Source organism: Aegilops tauschii, chromosome 4 (genome assembly GCF_002575655.3).
Source record: "Aegilops tauschii subsp. strangulata cultivar AL8/78 chromosome 4, Aet v6.0, whole genome shotgun sequence".
NCBI lineage: Eukaryota > Viridiplantae > Streptophyta > Magnoliopsida > Poales > Poaceae > Aegilops > Aegilops tauschii.
The window spans coordinates 216,942,587-216,962,810 of NC_053038.3; the positions used below are offsets into that span (position 1 = coordinate 216,942,587).

Here is a 20,224-nt window from a genome sequence, read left to right on the forward strand (position 1 = left end):
TATATAGAATGCATGCGCATATTACATTGATGAATTGGAGCTATTGAGTATCGCTCTAGGTTGTGACTGTTATTCGATGTCATCCAACACAAATATCCATCACCGATCCAATGCCTACGCTTTTTCACATATTGATCTTTGCTAAGTTACTTTCGCTGCTGCTGCTGTTACAATCACTACAAAAACTGCTACTCTTACTGTTTCCGTTAGTACCGCTACTGTTACCACTGCTATCAAATTACCATACTACTATGCTACTGATCACCTTACTGCAGATATTTAGTTCTCCAGGTGTGGTTGAATTGACAACTCAACTGCTAATACTCACGAATATTCTTTGGCTCCCCTTGTGTCGAATTAATAAATTTGGGTTAAATACTCTACCCTAAAAAATTGTTGCGATCTCCTATACTTGTGGGTTATCAACTAGTAGCTACGTGTTTGATCTCTCTTTCTCTCTCTCCCTCTCTCTCTATCTCTCTCTATCTCTCTCTCTCCCTCTCTCTCCCTCCCTCCCTCCCCCTCTCTCTCTTGTTCTTAATCCGGCACGATCTTGATGTAGCCATGGACTTTGTTAATATAGTCGGATCATATGATGTTTTTTCCTCTCTATCTTGTTGTCATGAACTGAGTCTTGCTCTTTGAGATCACTTGATGTGTGTCTTACATGTGGATACCCATGGTGACAATGGGGTATTCTATTGAGTTACTTGATATATGTTCTGGCAATCAACTTGCGGATTCCTGAGGTGACATTGGGGTAATCTAGGCATAGGGGTTGATACACGTCTTCGTCCTACGTTCTCCGATAGAAACTTTAGAGTGATTAGTTGTTGCACGTTGAGCTATTGTTATATGATTCAATTATGTTAGCACTGCTAAGAGATTGCACTAGTGAAAGTATGAACCATAGACCTTATTTCCAAGCATTGCAATACCGTTTATGCTCACTTTTGTTATTTGTTACCTTGTTGTTTTTATTATTTCATATTACAAAAAACTATATCTACTATCCATACTACAGTTGTATCACCATCTCTTCACCGAACTAGTGCACCTATACAATTTATCATTGTATTGGGTGTGTTGGGGATAGAAGAAATTGCTTGTAGTTGATTGCAGGGTTGTTTGAGAGAAACCATCTTCATCAGACACCTCCCACAGATTAATAAATCTTAGGTCATCCACTTGAGGGGAATTTGTTGATGTCCTACAAAACTCTGCGCTTGGAGGCCCAACAAAGTCTACAAGAAATAAAGTTGCATAGTAGACATCAGCCGCCGCCCCGGTGCATCGTCAAGGAGGAGCGTCACACGTTGCCGCCCTTGCCCAAGGCGTGCGGTCGCATTCTGCACTACCTCGGCAGCGGCGGGAGCTGTTCGTCCTCCTGGAGCGCCATGATGGTGCAGGAGTACGCCGACCGGGAGCAGCGTGGGCGGGACAGCCGCAATGCTGCGCGCTGTTCCAAGTTCGTGGACTTGGACGCCCCCGCCACACATCGCGGCTGACCCGGACCTGGCGTACGCCTGGGCCCTGGACCGCTCGGTGACGATGTCGAAGACGGCCAAGCGCCGTCTCCGCCGCCTCGACGGGGAGATGGCCATGTACGGCGAGGAATGGTCCCTCGCTGAGATCGACGCCGCCAATGATGCCTCCTCCAACGACCGCCGCCCTCTCCCCCAGCCGACGTCCTCAGTGGCCGCGGCCATACTGTGCACGACATGGGGAAGCGGAGATATCCGCGAGTGTCAGGCGGCCGCCGGGAAGCCCTGCCGCGACGCCACCACCTTCCGTCGCCCGATAACGATGACGACGCCGGATTAGGCGTCAATGACGGAGGAGCCGCTGGCCAGCTCGGCATGACCTATGAGGTCACTGTCGAATATAGAATAATTTAGGGTTTTAATTTAAGGTTATTAGTTCATCAAACGGAATATCATTTGGTTTTATGTATAAATTATACTAGCTTTAATGAAATTCGCCGTGTTTATATCCAAATTCGCCCGATTCGATCGGATTTCGTCCGGTTGATTTGAGTTGTTGCCAAAATATATACAACTAGTGTTGAATGTCATCCTTTTGAATCTGTGTCCGCGGACTCGTCTCTTCTGTCCGCGAACGGATGCAGAAAGAAATTTACGGGTTGCATGAAGATCGAGGGAGTAGAAAATTATCCCGTAAGAATCGTTGTTTCGCGGTAAAAAACACACATCGTTGGAGATGAGCCCGCACATCTCCGAGCTCCGACGAACCACGACAACCATACATTAGTCCCGCTTCCTTGCGTCCTCGGCTTTCAATCATCACCAGCCGCATGAACCCTCCGCTAGATCCGCATTGTCCATCCGCCTAATCGCGTATCTCAGCACCGAACCGACGGTCAGAACCCTCGCCGAGGGGTCACCCTGTCGCCAAGTCTAGTCAGACTTGTGCTTCCGTGACCTCGACGCAGCAGGGATCACGCAGCCACGCAACCAACTGAAGCTAGCAAACCATGTCCATGGAACTGGCCGTGATCCACCTCGCGCGCCCAGCCCTCACACCGTCGCCTTCGCTGCGGCCGCGTGGACGGCGCATGCTGCGCCTACGCGTGAGGTGCCGCATCGACGGGGATGAGGGGGGTGGAGCCCGGGGGAGCGAGGAGGACGAGCCCGAGTCGCTGTTTGCAAAGGAGCTGAGGCGGCGGGGTATGGCGGCGGGGTCCGTCCCTTCCGGGGAGAAGTCGGGGGCAGCCGCGGAGGCGGAGGAAGGCGGCCCAGGGGGAGAGGCGGGGAGGAAGCGCGGGGTCGGTGCGGCGGCGGCGGAGTTCGAGAGGGCTGCGTCGGGGGCGGACGGGCAGAGAGAGCGGTCCGTGGCGCTCAACAGCGAAGGCCTTGAGGTCTCTGACCTTGTCCCTCCCTGGTTAAATCTTAGCTTTCATTCCCGAATTTGGTGATTAATACATTTGTAGTATTTGCTTATAATAATATCAACCAACGTACAGAGCTGTAAAAAAAATCAGTCAACGTAGAAATGATTGGGTTGTAGAATACACCACGAACAGAGCCACGGACAGAGTACACCATGAACAGAGCCAGTGCGTGCACTGGTAGATAACCTGCATAATAGAGGAGATTTTATCATCAAAAACCATATCATTTCACCGTTGATGTTCCATGTGTTGCAGAGTACACCAGGAACAGAGCCAGTGCATGCTTTGGTAGATAACCTGCAATACAGGAAATTTTATCATTGAAAACCATATCATTTCTACGTAGCCTCATCGACCATAATCGAAGTTCAAAAAGGCATTAGGCTTAATTATAGGTTTTGGGACCTACTTGCACCCAACTTGCTTATTGCGCTGCCTAGGCGTTTCATACGGAAAGGCCAATGGGACAAATCTGGGAGGCTAGGGAGCAATAGATAGTAGCCATGTCCCATGGCAGAGCAGAAGCACAAAATAGGAGAAGAAGGGAGATCGAGCAAATTAATAGGTAATACAATAGATCATATCACAAAATCAACATCACAGGCTCACAGCAATATCACTGGAACGGACTAGACCAGAGGGAAGGGATCAATCACCTAAGAGGGAGGAGAGAAAAAGGGGAGTTGGAGCTGACCAGCAGGGCGCGTTGGAAGAGAGCGAGACGAGGAGGAGAAGCTCGGGCTCGGACGAGGAGGTCGGCGGCATGTGGCGAGTCGAGGAGTAGCTTGTGGTGCCGGGGTGCAACGAGAGGAGGAGGTCGGGGCGGCGCAAGGTCAGGGTCAACGGCTTCAGAGTCGCCGCCTCGACATCCTATCATGTGAGGAGCCCATGAGAGATGTGTGTGCGTTTTACTCATCAAAATCTAGCCCGTGCCACCCTTTCCTATATCTTTGCTGCTGCGATTATGGCCAACAGACCCCTCTTTTCCCTCTACGATTTTGGTCTGTTTGCTCTTCGCCCAGCAACGGTTACGTGTGCGTAGCGCTGCTGACACACGCTTAATCGAGCATAGATTGGAAAAGCGCTTTGCCTGGTTGGGCTCATCACATAAACAGGCGCGATGCATTCTCCCATTGCTTCGCGCGTGGACATGATTAGGAGCTCACAAAAGGCACACCTTTTGGAACTTTGACCATAATAAAACAGACACTCCCACCCTTGTAAGTGCATTAAACTTGTGAGTTATACCATCAAGCCAGTGACTATACATGTTAGCAACCTTGCGAGGAGGATACAAGTTGGACGCATGATTGACCATGTAGAGCGCGCAAAAGTGCATTGAAAGAAAACATGCTCAATTGTCTCGTCATGATGAAAAAATAACACTTCTTACTTCCCTGCAAATTGTGTCGAGCAGATTATCATTTGTTAGAACCGTACCTCGGCGAAGATACCCTGTATTATCTTTTTAACTTTTAGTGGTATCTTTGACTTGTAGATTTTTTTGTCCTCCAGATGCTTTGTTATCTGCAGATGGTAAAACTGTGATGTAGGACAAAGGCCTAGGTTTGTCCCAATCCTCACAATTTGAAGGTGGCAAGGAGCAAAACGCAAAGAACACAAGAAACTCAAGAAGAATAATACTAATGAACAAGGTTCACATCACGCGTCCTCTCAAAGCATCCAAAGTATGAGACAAATCAAGATCCACAACCAACAAAAGGAACAAGGAAACAAGGTAAAGTTCTTTCCAAATCTCTAAGAGAAGAGGGGTCTTGAGAGGTAGATCTTCTCCAATCCAAATGATATGGAGGTCTTGATTAACCACAAGGGTTCTTCTCCTTGTGGAGGCCTTGATCTCCAAAAGAGAGGATAGATGAGCAATGCCCTCTCAAGTTTTATCTAAATGCTTTGCTAATCGTAATTTGAGTCCAAGGTATCTTTATATAGCTAAGGGACGAAAGGGGGTAGGTAAGAGAGGGGATACATGGCCTATTGGCTAGATCTGCATGCAAGGGTCGGACAGTCCGGGAATCAAGCCGAATAGTCTGGGTTCAGACCGGACAGTTCGAGAAGCAAGCCGGACAGTCCGTTTGCTTACGCTGGTGCGGCTCCGGGCTGGCACAGGCTTTAGAAGCACCAGTCAATCTTCAGGGGCAAGATAGTCAGGCAAGTGGTCGGACGACACGCCAGACTACATGTATTTAGCTTCTAATGTCTCCGGGATTCATGCTGGACAGTCCGGCTTCTTGGCTGGACTATCTGGCTCGTGTAGCTCAACAACTTTTCTCCTTGTCCCTTCTCTTTGCTTGGCCTTCTACCCTCACTTCTTCATGGATGAATCCTTAGTACCTCAGTATGCATAGGGTGTCAGATTGAGGTTGTCTCAAATGAATGCATAGAAAGTTTGAAGCGAATGAATTCACCTTGGTTTGGCACTTGCACGGGCTTTAGGCTTTGGTCCAATTGGCACTTGTGGGATTGGTGTAGGATCCATGGTGATCCATGTGCTGCCCTGCACCATATCCCTCCCCCTCCTTGGGGAAGATTCGTCCTCGGATCGAAAACCTCATCGCCATGGAATGGAGCCAAGTCGGCGGCACTGAAGGTGTTGCTCACCGAGTACTTGTCGAGTGGGATGTCTATCTTGTAAGCGTTGTTGTATCCTTTCTAGGACTTTGAAGGGACCATCGGCTCGAGGTAGAAGCTTGGATTTGTGCTCGTCCGGAAAGCAGTCTTTGCAAAGATGTAACCAAACAAGATCTCCGGGTTGGAACACCATTGGCTTCTTGGTGATGTTGATCTTGGTAGCATGCTTGTGGACTTGACGCTCAATGGTGGTCCTTATATCTTCATGCACCTTTTCATGAACTCGACTCGGTCGCTTGCCTCCATACTGGCACACTCTTGTAGAGGAAGCGAAAGTATGTCCCATGACGACAAGGGGTTGAAGTCATAGACAACCTCCAATGGCGACTTCAACGTTGTTGTATGTCTTGGACGGTTGTAGGTGAACTCAATGATGGGCACACAGCCTTTCCACTCCTTGAGGTTCTTGATGAGTACGCGAAGGAGGGTGGAGAGTGTGCGGTTGACCAACCCCCGTTTGGCCATCGGTTTGAGGATTATATGCTGAGGAGAACAATAGCTTGATTCCTAGCTTGGCGCATACTGTCTTCCAAAAGTAGCTCAAGAATTTGATATCACGGTCTGAGACAATTGTCCCGGGCACTCATCCAAACGCAATATTTCCCTACATAATGTGTGAAGCATCGTTGCTCTTGTTACATGGAATAAAATGTGCCATCTTTGAGAATCTATCAACAACCACAAAAATCGAGTCCTTTCCATTGCTAGTTCTAGGCAAGCCAAGTACGAAATCCATGTTTATGTCCTCCCAAGGTGCATATGGAATTTGTAATGTAAAGACCATGAGATTGAGCTTTGGACTTAGTTTTATGACATGAGTGCATCAGCGAACGACACGTCCAGGGGCAAAGCCAGGATTTGAGCATAGGGGGTCCAGATCCAAAGGCGAAGCCGGGACTTCAATATGGTGGGCCAAGTCAAGTTGATAAAAACACGATTTTAAAACATGGTTGCATTTATATAATAATTGATGAGGAACACTAGATGAGAAAAACAATCATATGTCAGATTTGTTTGGCTACTTCTAGATGCTTCCACTCTAGTGTAGTTTCTGAGGTAAGAAGTTTTCATCGCCTTGCAACTTTCTATAGACGATTTGTGAAGAATTTCAACACTATCATGGCACCAATTACCGAGTGCCCGAAGAAAGGAAAGTTCCAATGGTCAGAAGCGGCTGAAACTAGTTTCAATGAGATCAAGCAAAAACTCTCACAAGCTCCTGTCTTGGTGCTACCCGATTTCATCAAGACTTTTGAGTTGGAGTGTGATGCAAGTGGAGTAGGCATTGGAGCTGTTCTATCTCAAGAAAGGAAGCCCATTGCTTTCTTTAGTGAGAAGTTAAGCAAAGCTAGACAGAAATGGATTACCTATCAACAAGAATTGTATGCCATTTTCAGAGCCTTGAAAACTTGGGAAGTTTATTTGCTGCCTAAAGAGTTCATTGTATATAGTGACCATCAATCCTTGAAGCATTTTAGAAATCAAAAGCATGTTGACCGCATGCTAGCGAGATGGGCAGCATATCTGGAGAGGTTTAACTATCTCATTGTGCATAAATCTGGGACAACTAACCGAGTGGCCGATGCTTTGAGTCGTCGTGCATGCCTCTTGACTTCTTTTGAAGCTGAACTTTCAGGCATGGATCAAATAAAGGAGTTGTATGAGGATGATGTAGACTTTGGCCATGTTTGGGTGAAGCACATCAGGGCCAGCCATTAGGTGACAACTATTTGGTGCAGGATGGCTATCTCTTAAAAAATGACCGTTTGTGCATCCCAAGGAGTTCTCTGCGTGACAAACTAATTAGAGAACTCCATTCAAGTGATCTTAGTGGCCATGTTGGACGGGACAAAACTATCGATAACCTGGAAGCTCGCTACTTTTGGCCACAACTAAAGAGAGATGCTGGCCAGTTTGTTCAGCGGTGCCCATATGTCAAACCTGCAAAGGCCAAGTCCAGAACACAGGGTTATACATGCCTTTGCCTGTTCCTGTTGCTCCATGGGAGGACATCTCTATGGACTTCGTCTTGGGCTTGCCAAGAACAAGACGAGGAAGTGATGCTGTATTTGTGGTCGTGGATAGATTCTCTAAGATGGCTCATTTCATCCCATGCCGCAAGACAACGAATGCTCATCATGTGGCAAACCTATTCTTTCGAGAAGTGGTCAGACATCATGGAGTTCCAAGGTCCATTGTCTCAGACCGTGATAGCAAGTTTCTTGCTGCATTTTGGCTCACTTTGTGGAAGCAATTCAACACTAAATTGAAATTTTCTAGCATTGCTCATCCACAAACAGATGGACAAACGGAAGTGGTGAACAAGTTTTTGGGTAACCTGATCCGTTGCATTTGTGTAGAAAGAAGGGGACAATGGGATTTGGCTCTATCTCTTGCAGAGTTCTCCTACAATAACTCCAAGCATAGATCCACAGGAAGGAGTCCTTTTTTTCATCGTCGACACTAAAGTTCTAACACATGTGGTGGACCTGGTGAAGCTACCATCAAGGGGAAACTCAAAATCAGCATTGTCCTTTGCTGATAATTACATCGAGTTATTTGAAGAGATTCGTGGTGGTCTGGAAGCACAAAATCAGAAATATAAACAACTTGTTGATTGCGAAAGGGGGCCAAAATCATTCCAAGTTGGTGATAAGGTGATGGTCTACCTCCGAAAAGAGAGTCTGCCTTTAGGTGTTAAGGGGAAGCTTAGGCAGCGAAGGTATGGGCCCTTCTCTATCATGAGGAAGATAAATGATAATGCTTATGTGATAGATCTTCCAAGCGACATGGCATATCCAACACTTTCAGTGTTGCGGACTTGACTCTCTACCATCCAGAAGAAGCGCTCTATGAAGATAACTCGAGGGCAAGTTCCAAACAACCGGGGGAGAATGATGAGGAACACTAGATGAGAAAAAAAATCATATATCAGATTTTTCTGGCTACTTCTAGATGCTTCCACTCTAGTGTAGTATTTTTTTTCTTTTCATTACCCTACCTCCTGTTTCTAGAGTTCTCTAGTTATAAGTAGCTGTGAGTAGAATGGTGAATCCTAAATAATGTTTTCTAGAGTGTTCCAGCTATAAGTAGAAGTATGTGAAGGCTTCCCAAAGCCCTATAAGTAGAGGTCCTCACCTCTACTTTGTAACCCAGACTATGTACCCACTACCTATAATAGAACTTGTTGTTCTTATCTAAGATCTCGGAGTAGATCTTGTGCTCTAGGAGTTCTGGATTGAACTCTTGCTGCCATATCGGCCTACATTCGCCTCGAGCGATATCTAGCGCAACACGTTGAAGTTGTTCCTTCAATACTTGTGTTGTACACATTGTAGCAGCAAGGTGGAGTTGCTCCTCCACAACCTTTGTGCTGCTTCAATAATTTGCCACTTCGACCCTATAAAAATTGATAAGAGTAACTATCATAATAATTTAATAATTTCCCACTTCGCTGCCTATAGAAACATGGTTACATTTGTATTAGTGTAGACCCAACTCTCCATTGCCAATAAGATAAAATTACTACTCCCTCCGTCCCAAAATTCTTGTCTTAGATTTGTCTAGATATGGATGTATCTAATACTAAAATGTGACTTGATACATCCGTCAACAACAACAACAAAGCCTTTAGTCCCAAACAAGTTGGGGTAGGCTAGAGGTGAAACCCATAAGATCTCGCAACCAACTCATGGCTCTGGCACATGGATAGCAAGCTTCCACGCACCCCTGTCCATAGCTAACTCTTTGGTGATACTCCAATCCTTCAGGTCTCTCTTAACGGACTCCTCCCATGTCAAATTCGGTCTACCCCGCCCTCTCTTGACATTCTCCGCACGCTTTAGCCGTCCACTATGCACTGGAGCTTCTGGAGGCCTGCGCTGGATATGCCCAAACCATCTCAGACGATGTTGGACAAGCTTCTCTTCAATTGGTGCTACCCCAACTCTATCTCGTATATCATCATTCCGGAATCTATCCTTCCTCGTGTGGCCACACATCCATCTCAGCATACGCATCTCCGCCACACCTAACTGTTGAACATGTCGCCTTTTAGTCGGCCAACACTCAGCGCCATACAACATTGCGGGTCCAACCGCCGTCCTGTAGAACTTGCCTTTTAGCTTTTGTGGCACTCTCTTGTCACAGAGAATGCCAGAAGCTTGGCGCCACTTCATCCATCCGGCCTTGATTCGATGGTTCACATCTTCATCAATACCCCCATCCTCCTGCAGCATTGACCCCAAATACCGAAAGGTGTCCTTCTGAGGTACCACCTGGCCATCAAGGCTAACCTCCTCCTCACACCTAGTAGTATTGAAACCGCACATCATGTACTCGGTTTTAGTTCTACTAAGCCTAAACCCTTTCGATTCCAAGGATTGTCTCCATAACTCTAACTTCCTATTTACCCCCGTTCGACTATCGTCAACTAGCACCACATCATCCGTGTTAAACTTGATACATCCGTATTTAGACAAATCTAAGACAAGAATTTTGGGACGGAGGGAGTACTAACTTTATCGGAAAAACTTAGCTGCTAATTCTCTTTTTCATGTAGAGTATCATGCAATCCCCAAGCAAAGTCATGTTTAGTTAGGCGATGCTTAAAAAGAATTAATCATTAAGGTGCTTGACAACACTCTTCTCTTCATAACCGGTGAACATCAAGAATTGAACCAAAAAACTAAAAATCTGATGTATAATTTTCGCACTACAAGATGATAATTGAGAGATAATACAATTATCCATAGTGCTATTCTAACCTTGTTGTGCAAAGTATGCACAACTCCTTTTCTCTTTCTTCATGCTTCCGCTACTCGCTTGAGTCTTGGGGTTCCATCCTTGCTTCTTCTAGGTCCATGCCTTCGTACATTCTGGATTGAGGTAGAACCTGTTGAAGTGTATATGTGGATTGGCTAGCCCTTTCTATCAATTTGGACTTTTGGTTGCGTTGGCTAGTGCATGAAGCTTAAGATGGTATCAAAGCCTAAGCTCTTGAGTTGAAGTCATAGCTATAAGTTGTTGCTGCCCCCTCCGTGTCCACGTGTAGGCCTCTTAAGTCATACTTCTGAGTATATTTACGTGTTGACTTCCCGCGTCACACATGAGAGGGGGTGTTAAAGTGTATATGTGGATTGCCTAGCCCTATCAATTCGGACTTTTGATTGCGTTGGCTAGTGCATGAAGCTTAACAGAACCCATGTATCATTCAATTGGAAGGCAAACTCAAGTAGGAGTGAAATCACCTCGTTTTTTATGGCACGTGCTTGTGCTCGTGTCATAGGTCCACTTTGTGCTTGGGGTGTTGGTGCAGGAACCATGGTGATGTCCATGGGGTGCTTCGCACCAGGAAGCCTATACAATTATTTTTCGAGAAAACGCAAAAGTCCTTTGCGTTTCTTTTCATTGAAAAGGTAGTAAGTCAGTTACAGTCGTCCGAGGACGAACAATCGAGGATCGGGATACAACGCTCAGTGCACATCCCATGAAGGAGGCAGGACTACTCTAAGGCCTGCTGCTCCAGCCTTGGCCCGGGAACAGGCTTCCTCCTTGATCATGTCCATGAGCGTGCCTAGGGAGGGTGCTGCGTTGTCGAAGACGCAGCTATTCTATGGTTCTAGACCATCCACGGTACGAGTAGTGCGACGGATTGTAGGGCCTTGCGTTGTGCCTGCGGCGTGCTGTCACCAGTCCGTGAGGGTGGGCTCCTGGTTGGGAATCGGCGCTGGTGTGCGAAGCTAGGCCAGGGTCTCGTGCCATGCCTGTCTGGAGAAGGGACAGTCGAGCAGCAGGTGCCGGAGCATTTCCGGTGCCTGATCGTAGAGTAGGCAGCGCGGATGATGCTGCAGCCCGTGGCAGGCCAGACGGTCGGCAGTTCAGCAACGGTCCAGATTGGCAAACCAATGGAGGAACTTGACCTGAGGTGGCGCCCAAGTCTTCCAAATCAGCTTCCAGGAGTAGCCGTGCGTTGATCCTTGGAAGGTGGATGCGTAGCAAGATTGTGCCGAGTAGATGCTGCTCGCGGACCCCTTCCAGATCAGCTGGTCAGGGACGTCGGTAAGCGTGGTATGCTGCGCGAGTTGCCAGAGCTGCAGGTACTGGGCAATCTCATGGATGCCGAGGACACCATGAATGTCGCGGGCCCATGCATTGCTGTTAAGGCCTTCGGTCACCGTTCTGACCTTGCGCCGGTGTTTGGGGGTGTAGTTGTAGAGCAAAGGCATGAGCTCGCCAACTGAGCGCCCATTGAGCCAGCGATCCTCCCAGAATAGGGCGTTCAGGCCGTTTCCAATGGTCATGTAGGTGGAAGCAGAGAACAGTGTGCGCTCGTTGCTGGAGAATTGGAGGTCCAGCCTCTGCCAGGCGCGTCCTGTGTCCGTTCGCGAGAACCATAGCCACCGCAACCTAAGCGCGAGACCCGCGCGCTCGAGGTCGTGAACTCCAAGGCCGCCGAGCTCGAGGGGGCAGTAGACATGGCGCCAGTTGACATGGCAGTGCCCTCCGTTGGTAGCAGTTCACCCGGCCCATAGGAAACCTCTCTGTATCTTCTCGAGCCGCTGCAGGGTTTTCTTGGGGGGAGGGGGCAACACAGGCAGTTGGTGCACCAGGATGGCGCAGGGACGGACTTGACGAGGGCCAGCCTGCCGGCTCTGTTCATGAGCCATGCTTTCCAGGTGGGCAAGCGGCCAGCAACCTTGTCGACAAGGGGCTATAGCTGCCCGGCGGAGGGGCGACGCATCGCCAGGGGGATGCCGAGGTTGGTGACCGGGATCTTGGCGGTCGGATATCCCAAGCTGATGATCATCTCGGAGGCAGTCTGGTCCCCATCAGAACCATGGCCGAGCTCTTGGCGTAGTTCACCTTCAGGCAAGACATTGCCAAACAGGGCAAGGATTTCCTTGGCTGCGGTCACGTCGCTCTCTATGGCATGGCAAAAGAGCATGACGTCGTCGGCTTATAGAGATATAGCCGGTATCGGCCTCTGAGGATGCAGCGGCTGGAGGATACCCGTTTCATGGGCGCGCCGCATCAGCCGACCATGAGCACGAACAGCTGCGGGGACAAGGAGTCACCCTGCCGCAACCCTCCCTTATGCCATATCGGTGGGCCTGGTACACCGTTCATCAAGACACGGGTGCTAGCCGAGGACAGGAGGATGGCAATCCACTCGAGGAAGCGATCCCCAAACCCATATTGGCGCAAGACCTCAAAGAGGAACGACCAGGAGATGGAGTTGAATGCGCGCGTGAGGTCGAGCTTAAGCATCACCCTAGGGGCCCCTAGTTGGCTCAACAGTTTGAGCGATTGCCTGACGAGCACGGAGTTGTCATGAAGGCTCTGTTCGATGATGTATGCGTTTTGATTGCGGCTGACAATGCGGTCAAGCTTTGGAGCGAGCCGAAGCAAGAGGGCCTTGGCGAATACCTTGGCCACGAGATGAATGAGGCATATCAGGCGGTAGTCGCGCAACTCCTGGGCATCGGCGCGCATCGGCAACAGCGTGAGGAGGGCCCGGTTAAGCTTGCAGAAGCCATGGCCACGCAGCTCGAAAAGCTGCCGGAACACATCCATGAAGTCCTGCTTGACGATGCTCCGGCACGCGCGGAGGAATTCAGCAGCATAGCCGTCGGGCCCTGGCGCCTTGCGCGTAGGAAGGCGCTTCACAGTCCCAGATCTTCGCCGGGCAGAAGGGTGCATCGAGGTCGGAGAGATCGCTACCCTCGATAAGTTGCGATAGGCCCAACGTGTGATCGCGCTCGACAGCAGTACCAAGCAATGTGTCATAGTGCCGGAATACAGCCTCGGCCATCTCATCGTGATCTGTGAGCACAGTGCCATTCACGGAGAGGTTGAAGACACGGTTTTTCTGCTGTCGAAAGGAGCATTGCCTGTGGAAGAAGGCGGTGTTGGCATCACCGTCTTTGAGGTTAGCAATGCGGGCGCGCTGTCTGGCGATCGCCCGTTCAAGGGACGCGAGCCCAAGGTACAAAACCTTCAGTTGTTTGCGCAGCCAGTCCTCCGAGGGCGTGAGGATGCGGTCCTCTTGGGCCTTGTCGAAACGCGCAATGAGCTCTCTAGCAATGGCCAGCTTGGTCTTTATGTAGCCAACCGCTTTGGCGCTCCAACTCATCAAGCTACGCACAGTGGCATGGAGACGCAGCATCAGGCGGTGGAAGGGGTCGATGTCGTGAATGGAGCCCCATGCCGCGGCCACCGTATCGTGGAATCCATCCAAACACAGCCAATGGTCCTCGAAGTGGAACCTGCGGTGCATCACGGGCGCAATCCAGCAGCAAGGGGCAATGATCTGGCACAACAGACGCGAGGCACCTCAGGTGGCATTTGTTGTGCCCGTCCTCCCAGTCCGAGGTGCACAACACACGATCGAGGTGCACCAGGGTCGGTGGTGATTGCTCGTTTGACCACGTGTATCTTCGCACGTTGAGGTATACCTCCTTGAGTGCGAGATCGTTGACTAGGCGGCGAAATTTGCCCATCATGCGTCTATTGAGGTTGCTCGTATTCTTGTCCTCGGAGCAGAGGATGAGGTTGAAGTCACCGCAAAGCATCCATGGTCCGGGGCAGTCCGCTCTGAACTCGCGCAGCTCCTCCAGGAAGGCGACCTTGGCCGCATCATCCCGGGGTTCGTATACAACTGTGATCCACCACGGCGTGCCGGCGGCCGTGGCGACACAGACAGAGATCGTGTTGGTGGTGAACAAAGGGGTCGTGATAGTCACAGCCCCGCTTTTCCACGCAAGGAGAACACCGCCGCGCGTGCCCTGGGCCGGGAGGTATGTGCAATCGTCAAACTCCAAACCAAGCGTGTCAAGAACAACGGACGAGCAGATCAACTCCATCTTCGTTTCTTGCAAGCATACAATGGAGGCATCAGTTGTGTCAAGCAACATGCGAATAGCGTGGCGCCGCATGCATGCGTTGAGACCGCGCACATTCCATACCACGGTCTTGAGGCCGTGATCCATAAAGATTGGATCGACGAGAGCGGACGTCTAGGGGGGCCTAAGTCTCGCACGCAATGTCGACACGCGCCGGGGTAGTCGGCTGCACCACAAGGTAAGCTGGGATCTCACAATCGACCAGCGCAGCGATGGCCGTAAGCACCGACAGCGGGATGGGCGCCGCGAACAGATCGTCGTATGCCTTCACCTCCGCGGCCGAGATCTTCTGATTGGTCCCGACAATTCCAACCGTGCGAAGGACTTGCACTTGTGCGCGTCTTGCGGCGGTGGGAGGAGCAGCGGTCGTGGGCGTAGCGGCAGCTGAGCGGCCATGGCGGGGGGTGAAATCAAGAGGATGACGGGACCTCTTCCCTGGCGCCGACAAAGCAGCGTTGAGCTCCTTGGTGGCAGCGGCTAGAAAGTCCCCTAGCGTCCATGAGCGAGCGACAGGTGCACATCCGCGGGATTGACGCATGATTATTGGTGGGGAAGCGAAGCGGCCTGGCCCAGACCCATGCATGCTCTGACGTGCCTGCTCGGGGTTGGTGGAGAGCCCCAGTGGGCCCGGGTGAGACCGGGGCCATGGGATTCTGCATGGGCGTCTGCGGGTCCCGTTGGTCCGGGGATGGCGGTAGCAATCTGTCCAAGGGTGGGGTCACCAATGCGCGGGCGGGAGAAGTGGCGCGAAGCTCGTGCACCGTGCGGTCCGTCCCAGCGTGCGCGGACGGGGGCGAGGACTAGTCAGCACACGGGGTTGGCTCCACCTTGGGATCGGTTGTGGGGGAAACACCACTTTATCCCGACAAGGTGGGTGTCAGCTCTGGCATGAAGCTCGTTGAGCACGGCCAGGTCCCGACAGGCCGAAGGATCAGGTGAGGCAGTTGGCGGCCCCGCGCGATCGTCCTCGGGCTCGTGGGTGGCCGCCAAATTCAAAATTCTGAATGGATCCAATGCTGCCGTAGCCACTGGCACGCTGCCGGTTGTCCCTGTCGAGCCTGGCTGTGCGCCATCAGGGGGCGGCGACAGCACTGCATGTCTGTCCCACGGGTAAAGTAGGCTTATCTTTCCTTTTCTGGCACGGTAACGACGGCGGTGGGCTCCATGCTGACCGGCCATGGTAGCATACCGTTCCGTGGTTGGACAGCCGTACGCGTCGTCGCGCCGAGCGGAGCGGGCCACCCCGTCGCAATGGCCACACCATTCGCGTGGGAGGTTTGGTCTCCGGCGCGTCAGCCGAGGCTGTCGACCGCCATGCCATCGCCGCGGCCGGCGGCTTGCGCCTTAGCATCGGCGCAGCGGCGCGCGCGTCCATGGCCATGGCCATGGCCTGGCCCGTTGCCGGTGCCCCTGTTCCGGTCCGGGCCTGGACCCGTCGGCACGCTAGGATGTGCAGTTCTGATCATCTCGGTGCGAACGATGGCGATGGAGATGGGGAAGGTGACCGTTCTGATGGACGGCGCGTCGGTGCTAAGGCGCGCGGGGGTTTGCTCGACGACCTCCAGAACGGCGACGCGGCGAATGTCGGCAGGGTCATGCGTGCGCCCAGACAGACGGAAAGTGGCGAGGTCGGCGCGGGAACGAGTCTGGGGATGGAGGCGCTCGATCCCACAGCTCCTCCCAAGGATGTGCTCGGCAGTGAGAGGTGCCAGGCTTGAGCAGGAATGCCGCGGAGTTCAAGCTTGACGCGGTACTCGAACTCGCCGGAGCCAGCGTGGGCAAGCTTGCTCCATGGGCGCATCGAGAGGGAGAAGCGGGGCGAGCGGATGAAGTGCTCGCCGGCGAGGCGGTCCATGGCAGCCTGGGAGCCAAAGAGGATCAGGAAGTCCTCCGGATGATGCGCGTGCACGGTGAAGTCCCCGTCGACCAGCCTGAAGGAGTCGTAGAGCGCCGCGCCGACCTCGTTGGCGGAGACGTGCGGGCGATTGCCAGTGACGGAGGCCACCAGCGCGCGAGCCAGGACCTGTTCCGTCTCCTCCATCTCCATGGTGTGTGGGACGATGACGCGCTCCGGCTTGGGCGGGCGGACATCAGGCAACAGTGCTGTTGGAGTTGCTTGCGGAGGCGGGGGCAGGAGTGTGGCCTGGGGGCGAGGAGGCTCGACAGCAACCGGCCGGGAGTTGCCAGGCGAAGCGCGGGGGCGGCGCTCCGCATCTTGGCTCTGGGCGTCACAAGAGCGGGAGTCATGGCCGCAGATCAGGCAGCGGCGGCATCTGATGTCATTGGTGCAGTCCCTCATGCGGTGGCGGGGGTCCAGGCACCGGAAGCAGAGCCCAGCCACCTCTTCAAGGGATGGGCGGCGCGGATGGGAGCTGGGCGCATCGGCCTGGCGCGGGCGGCGACGGCGGTTCATGCGCCTTGGTTGCTGGAACCTGTCGGCATCGACCGCGTTGGCCCCGGGAACGTGGTGCACCTCGGAGCGGGGACCGAGGCGGCTCCTAGCAGGCTATCTGGGTGGCACCGGCGCGTGGCCAGGGGCAGGGGCGCCAGCGACGTGGGGAGGGCCGCCGGGCGGCGCGCGACCTTGCAGTAGGAGCGCGCAGAGGACTTGCTCCCTGAGTTGAGCTAGCGGTCGCTGGAGGACACACGTTCGTCAGAGAGGGTCACTCCGTGGTCGGCGGGGTCAGCGCTGGAGGACGCCATGGCAGGACAGGGAAGGGGCTGGGAGGAAGGGGTGGGAGGGGGGCTACCGGCGGGGATTCGATGGCGGCGGGGCTGGAGTGCTAGGGGAGGGAGGGCTACCGGCGGGTATTCGACGGCGGCGATGCTGGGGGGCTACTCGGAGCTAGGAGGGAGGGGCTGGGCGGAGCGAGAGCGAGCCATTCTGACTACAGAACTGCCTATAAAATTATGAACACGCATAATCTATTTTTGTGGGGTAGACACTGAAATCTTTTCCTTGCGAAAAATAGTCATGGTTCTTTTAACCATCATTGAGAAATCTACCTTGTATCGGCATAGCTCTTGTTTCTGTTGAGAAATAATGTTCATGATCTCAACAAAGTAATCCGTTATATTTTCTCTTTGTTTGTCTATGATGTGTGGCACCGTGTGTCCTCGCTTACTGCAATACCCAGTGATTACTTGTACATTTTCCTTTCTGTAGTTGAAATCATGCACCCCAGCTAGGCCATTTATGCAACATGTATTTCTTGGTCTATAGCATGTCTCCCTTATTGTTTGATGCTCCATTTTACCTTTTGCCCTTTTTCCTTGTTATGCACATTACTTGTTCCCCAACCAATGTCGACGGGCATCAGCATAGGCTTAGTTAAAGTAATTTTGCATGAATATTCTGAAGCCTTTCATTGTCATATGTGATTCAAAATGTTTGATACAAATAATCGTCTGAAAGTTTGTATAGTAAACATTCATGTTTCGCTATTTCGTCGCCACTGATTGCTTATCAGTTTACACTGAGATGATAATGATACAATCACCAGGAAGCCTTACCTGTTATCATCTATTTATCTATTTTCAGGGTCTAGTACCACGGGCAAAGCTGTTATTATCACTTGGTGGTACTTTTTTCCTGGCATTTGGTCCTCTGATTATTGTCACGGTTTCTCTATTTGCTGGTCTTTATCTGGTAAGCTGTCTAATCTCTTTGTGTGCTCATACTCGCTCATGTAGTCATTATGTATTTGGCCCCTGATTTACTTGCGTGTAGTTTTGTAGCAATTTGTCGACCCTATTATGACATGGCGTGCATATACGCTGTACAATTTCAGTTAGTATCTGATTATGTTAATCTAAATCAAATTGAACACATTGAGACCATTATATGATTTTTGTTCAGCATGGTACAATTGGAATACAGAATACACACCTTATTATCTCCAGTATGTGCTTTGCTCGTAATCTCCCTGTGTAGCGCTTCTGGCTCTTGACACTGAATGTTTATATTGTACAGCTTGAATAGGAGAGTTGGATATGATCTGGTTATTTACATATTGTTTACATAACCAATTGAACATCTTAAGGTTTGATGTGACATTATGAGCTTGTGCTCAACATGATAAATTTGGAGTGGTGGCCACACATTGTCATCATCACACAGAGAAAAAGGAGGGGTACAATCAATGCAAGTTAAACTCCTTAAACCGAATCATAAACTGAGTGATCGCAGAGCAGTCATGGGACGATGCACAAGCTTGTTGGGAACATTTTCTTCCCTAGATACTGGAACTATACAAGAAACGAAATAATAGCAGAAAGCATAAACAATATATAATTTCTGTTCTTTTCAGTGCTCTCTTGTCTCTTGTGCTTCATCATCTAATAATACACGAAGGGAGATTTCTGTCTATGATTTTGACAACATTTTGAGTTGACCGAAAGTGCATCTTTGAAGTTTTACATGATGTAAGAAAGCTGACACTGTGCTTGTCCTGGATTTCTCATTGCAGTATTTTGGGCAAAGCTTTGTACACGACGGGAGCAAGAAACCAGTCGCGCCACCACCATACATTGATCCATATGAGCTACTGGAAGATGATAGGATCTCCCGGCCCTCCCTTGATGTGTTCTGAATCTCCACGACAAAAGGATAGTATTTGTAGATAGCTCAATAATTTTCTTGTTTTACTAGATATGTACCTGTAAATGCAATAGCTGTAGACTGTTATTATCCGGAAATTGGCAATGGCTCGTAGGTGCATATGCACCCATTGTCTAAATACACATTTTAAAAAGTTTACAATAAAATTTGCGAAAAATCTCGCGCCAAAATCCAGTTGTGGTGAAATCTTTCCCAACCTTTCTTGTTCTGTAACTCTCTCCTCTGCTGTCTGTAATGATATACCGAGTAATTCCAAATGAATGTCAAGCTGCCAGCTTCTCCAACTCAGTGGTCGGAGCCGGGTTGGACGTCTCAACTCTGCGGAGTTGAGAAGGAGAATTTTTCTTTTCTTCGGGAGAATGCCATATGTCTAATTTTATTGATAGTTTTTCTTTTCTTTCGGGAGAATGCCATATGTCTAATTTTATTGATTTGGCAATGTCATTACATCGTTCAGAAGGTCATTCACAAGAAAATCAGGGGGCTCATCAACTCAATTATAGGAAACATCATTATCATATGCAAATTTAGCAATATTAGGAGCAGCTCTATTGCCTTCCCTCAGGCAGTGTAAGACTTGCGATCATACCTGCAAGATAAAACAATCAACATAAACTGCAGTACCTTCGCTCAGTATTCTTTCCTGGCTTGAACACGCATTGATCACCTCCGAGCTGAGGAGAGTTGGTGGTGCCCGTAGTGCAAATTTCTTGGAGTAGGGAAGCTGCTCATTCCGGGCTGCCAGCTTCTGCAGGAGATGGAGTTGACTAAAATTATGATGGAATGCCACCCCCCAAGTGACAGAAGAGCACACGGGTTCGAGCAGTCTCCTCCCACGAGCGAGCTCATTTCGGAGAAAGTTACACGTTTCATCCCCTAAGTCTCTGGCGCACTACGATTTAGTCTCGCTACTCTACAGTATGGTCCCTACACATGCGAATACGTAACACTGTACGGTCCTTTTACATAATACTCTATGGTCCCTTGCTCTGCTGCCGCCGCGTGGCGCTGCTTTTTGTGTATAACCCCCTCGCATTTTGTGGAAACAACCCACGCTCCCCCGGTCCACGCTCCCTTCCACGCGGACCCATTTGTCATCCACCCACGTCCGGTAGTCAAATCGGCATGCTTATTGAGTAA

At 50.6% G+C, this 20,224-nt stretch overlaps 1 protein-coding gene across 1 annotated transcript; it reads left to right on the forward strand.

The window, feature by feature from the left end:
• The first annotated feature begins 2,303 nt into the window (after nucleotides 1-2,303).
• LOC109757285 (uncharacterized) lies at nucleotides 2,304-19,254 on the forward strand. The gene is made up of 3 exons (XM_020316112.4): nucleotides 2,304-2,878; nucleotides 18,005-18,112; nucleotides 18,933-19,254. Exons 1-3 carry the CDS (start codon nucleotides 2,495-2,497, stop codon nucleotides 19,053-19,055), a joined length of 615 nt encoding a protein of 204 aa, XP_020171701.1. The 5' UTR covers nucleotides 2,304-2,494; the 3' UTR covers nucleotides 19,056-19,254.
• Nucleotides 19,255-20,224: the final 970 nt, after the last annotated feature.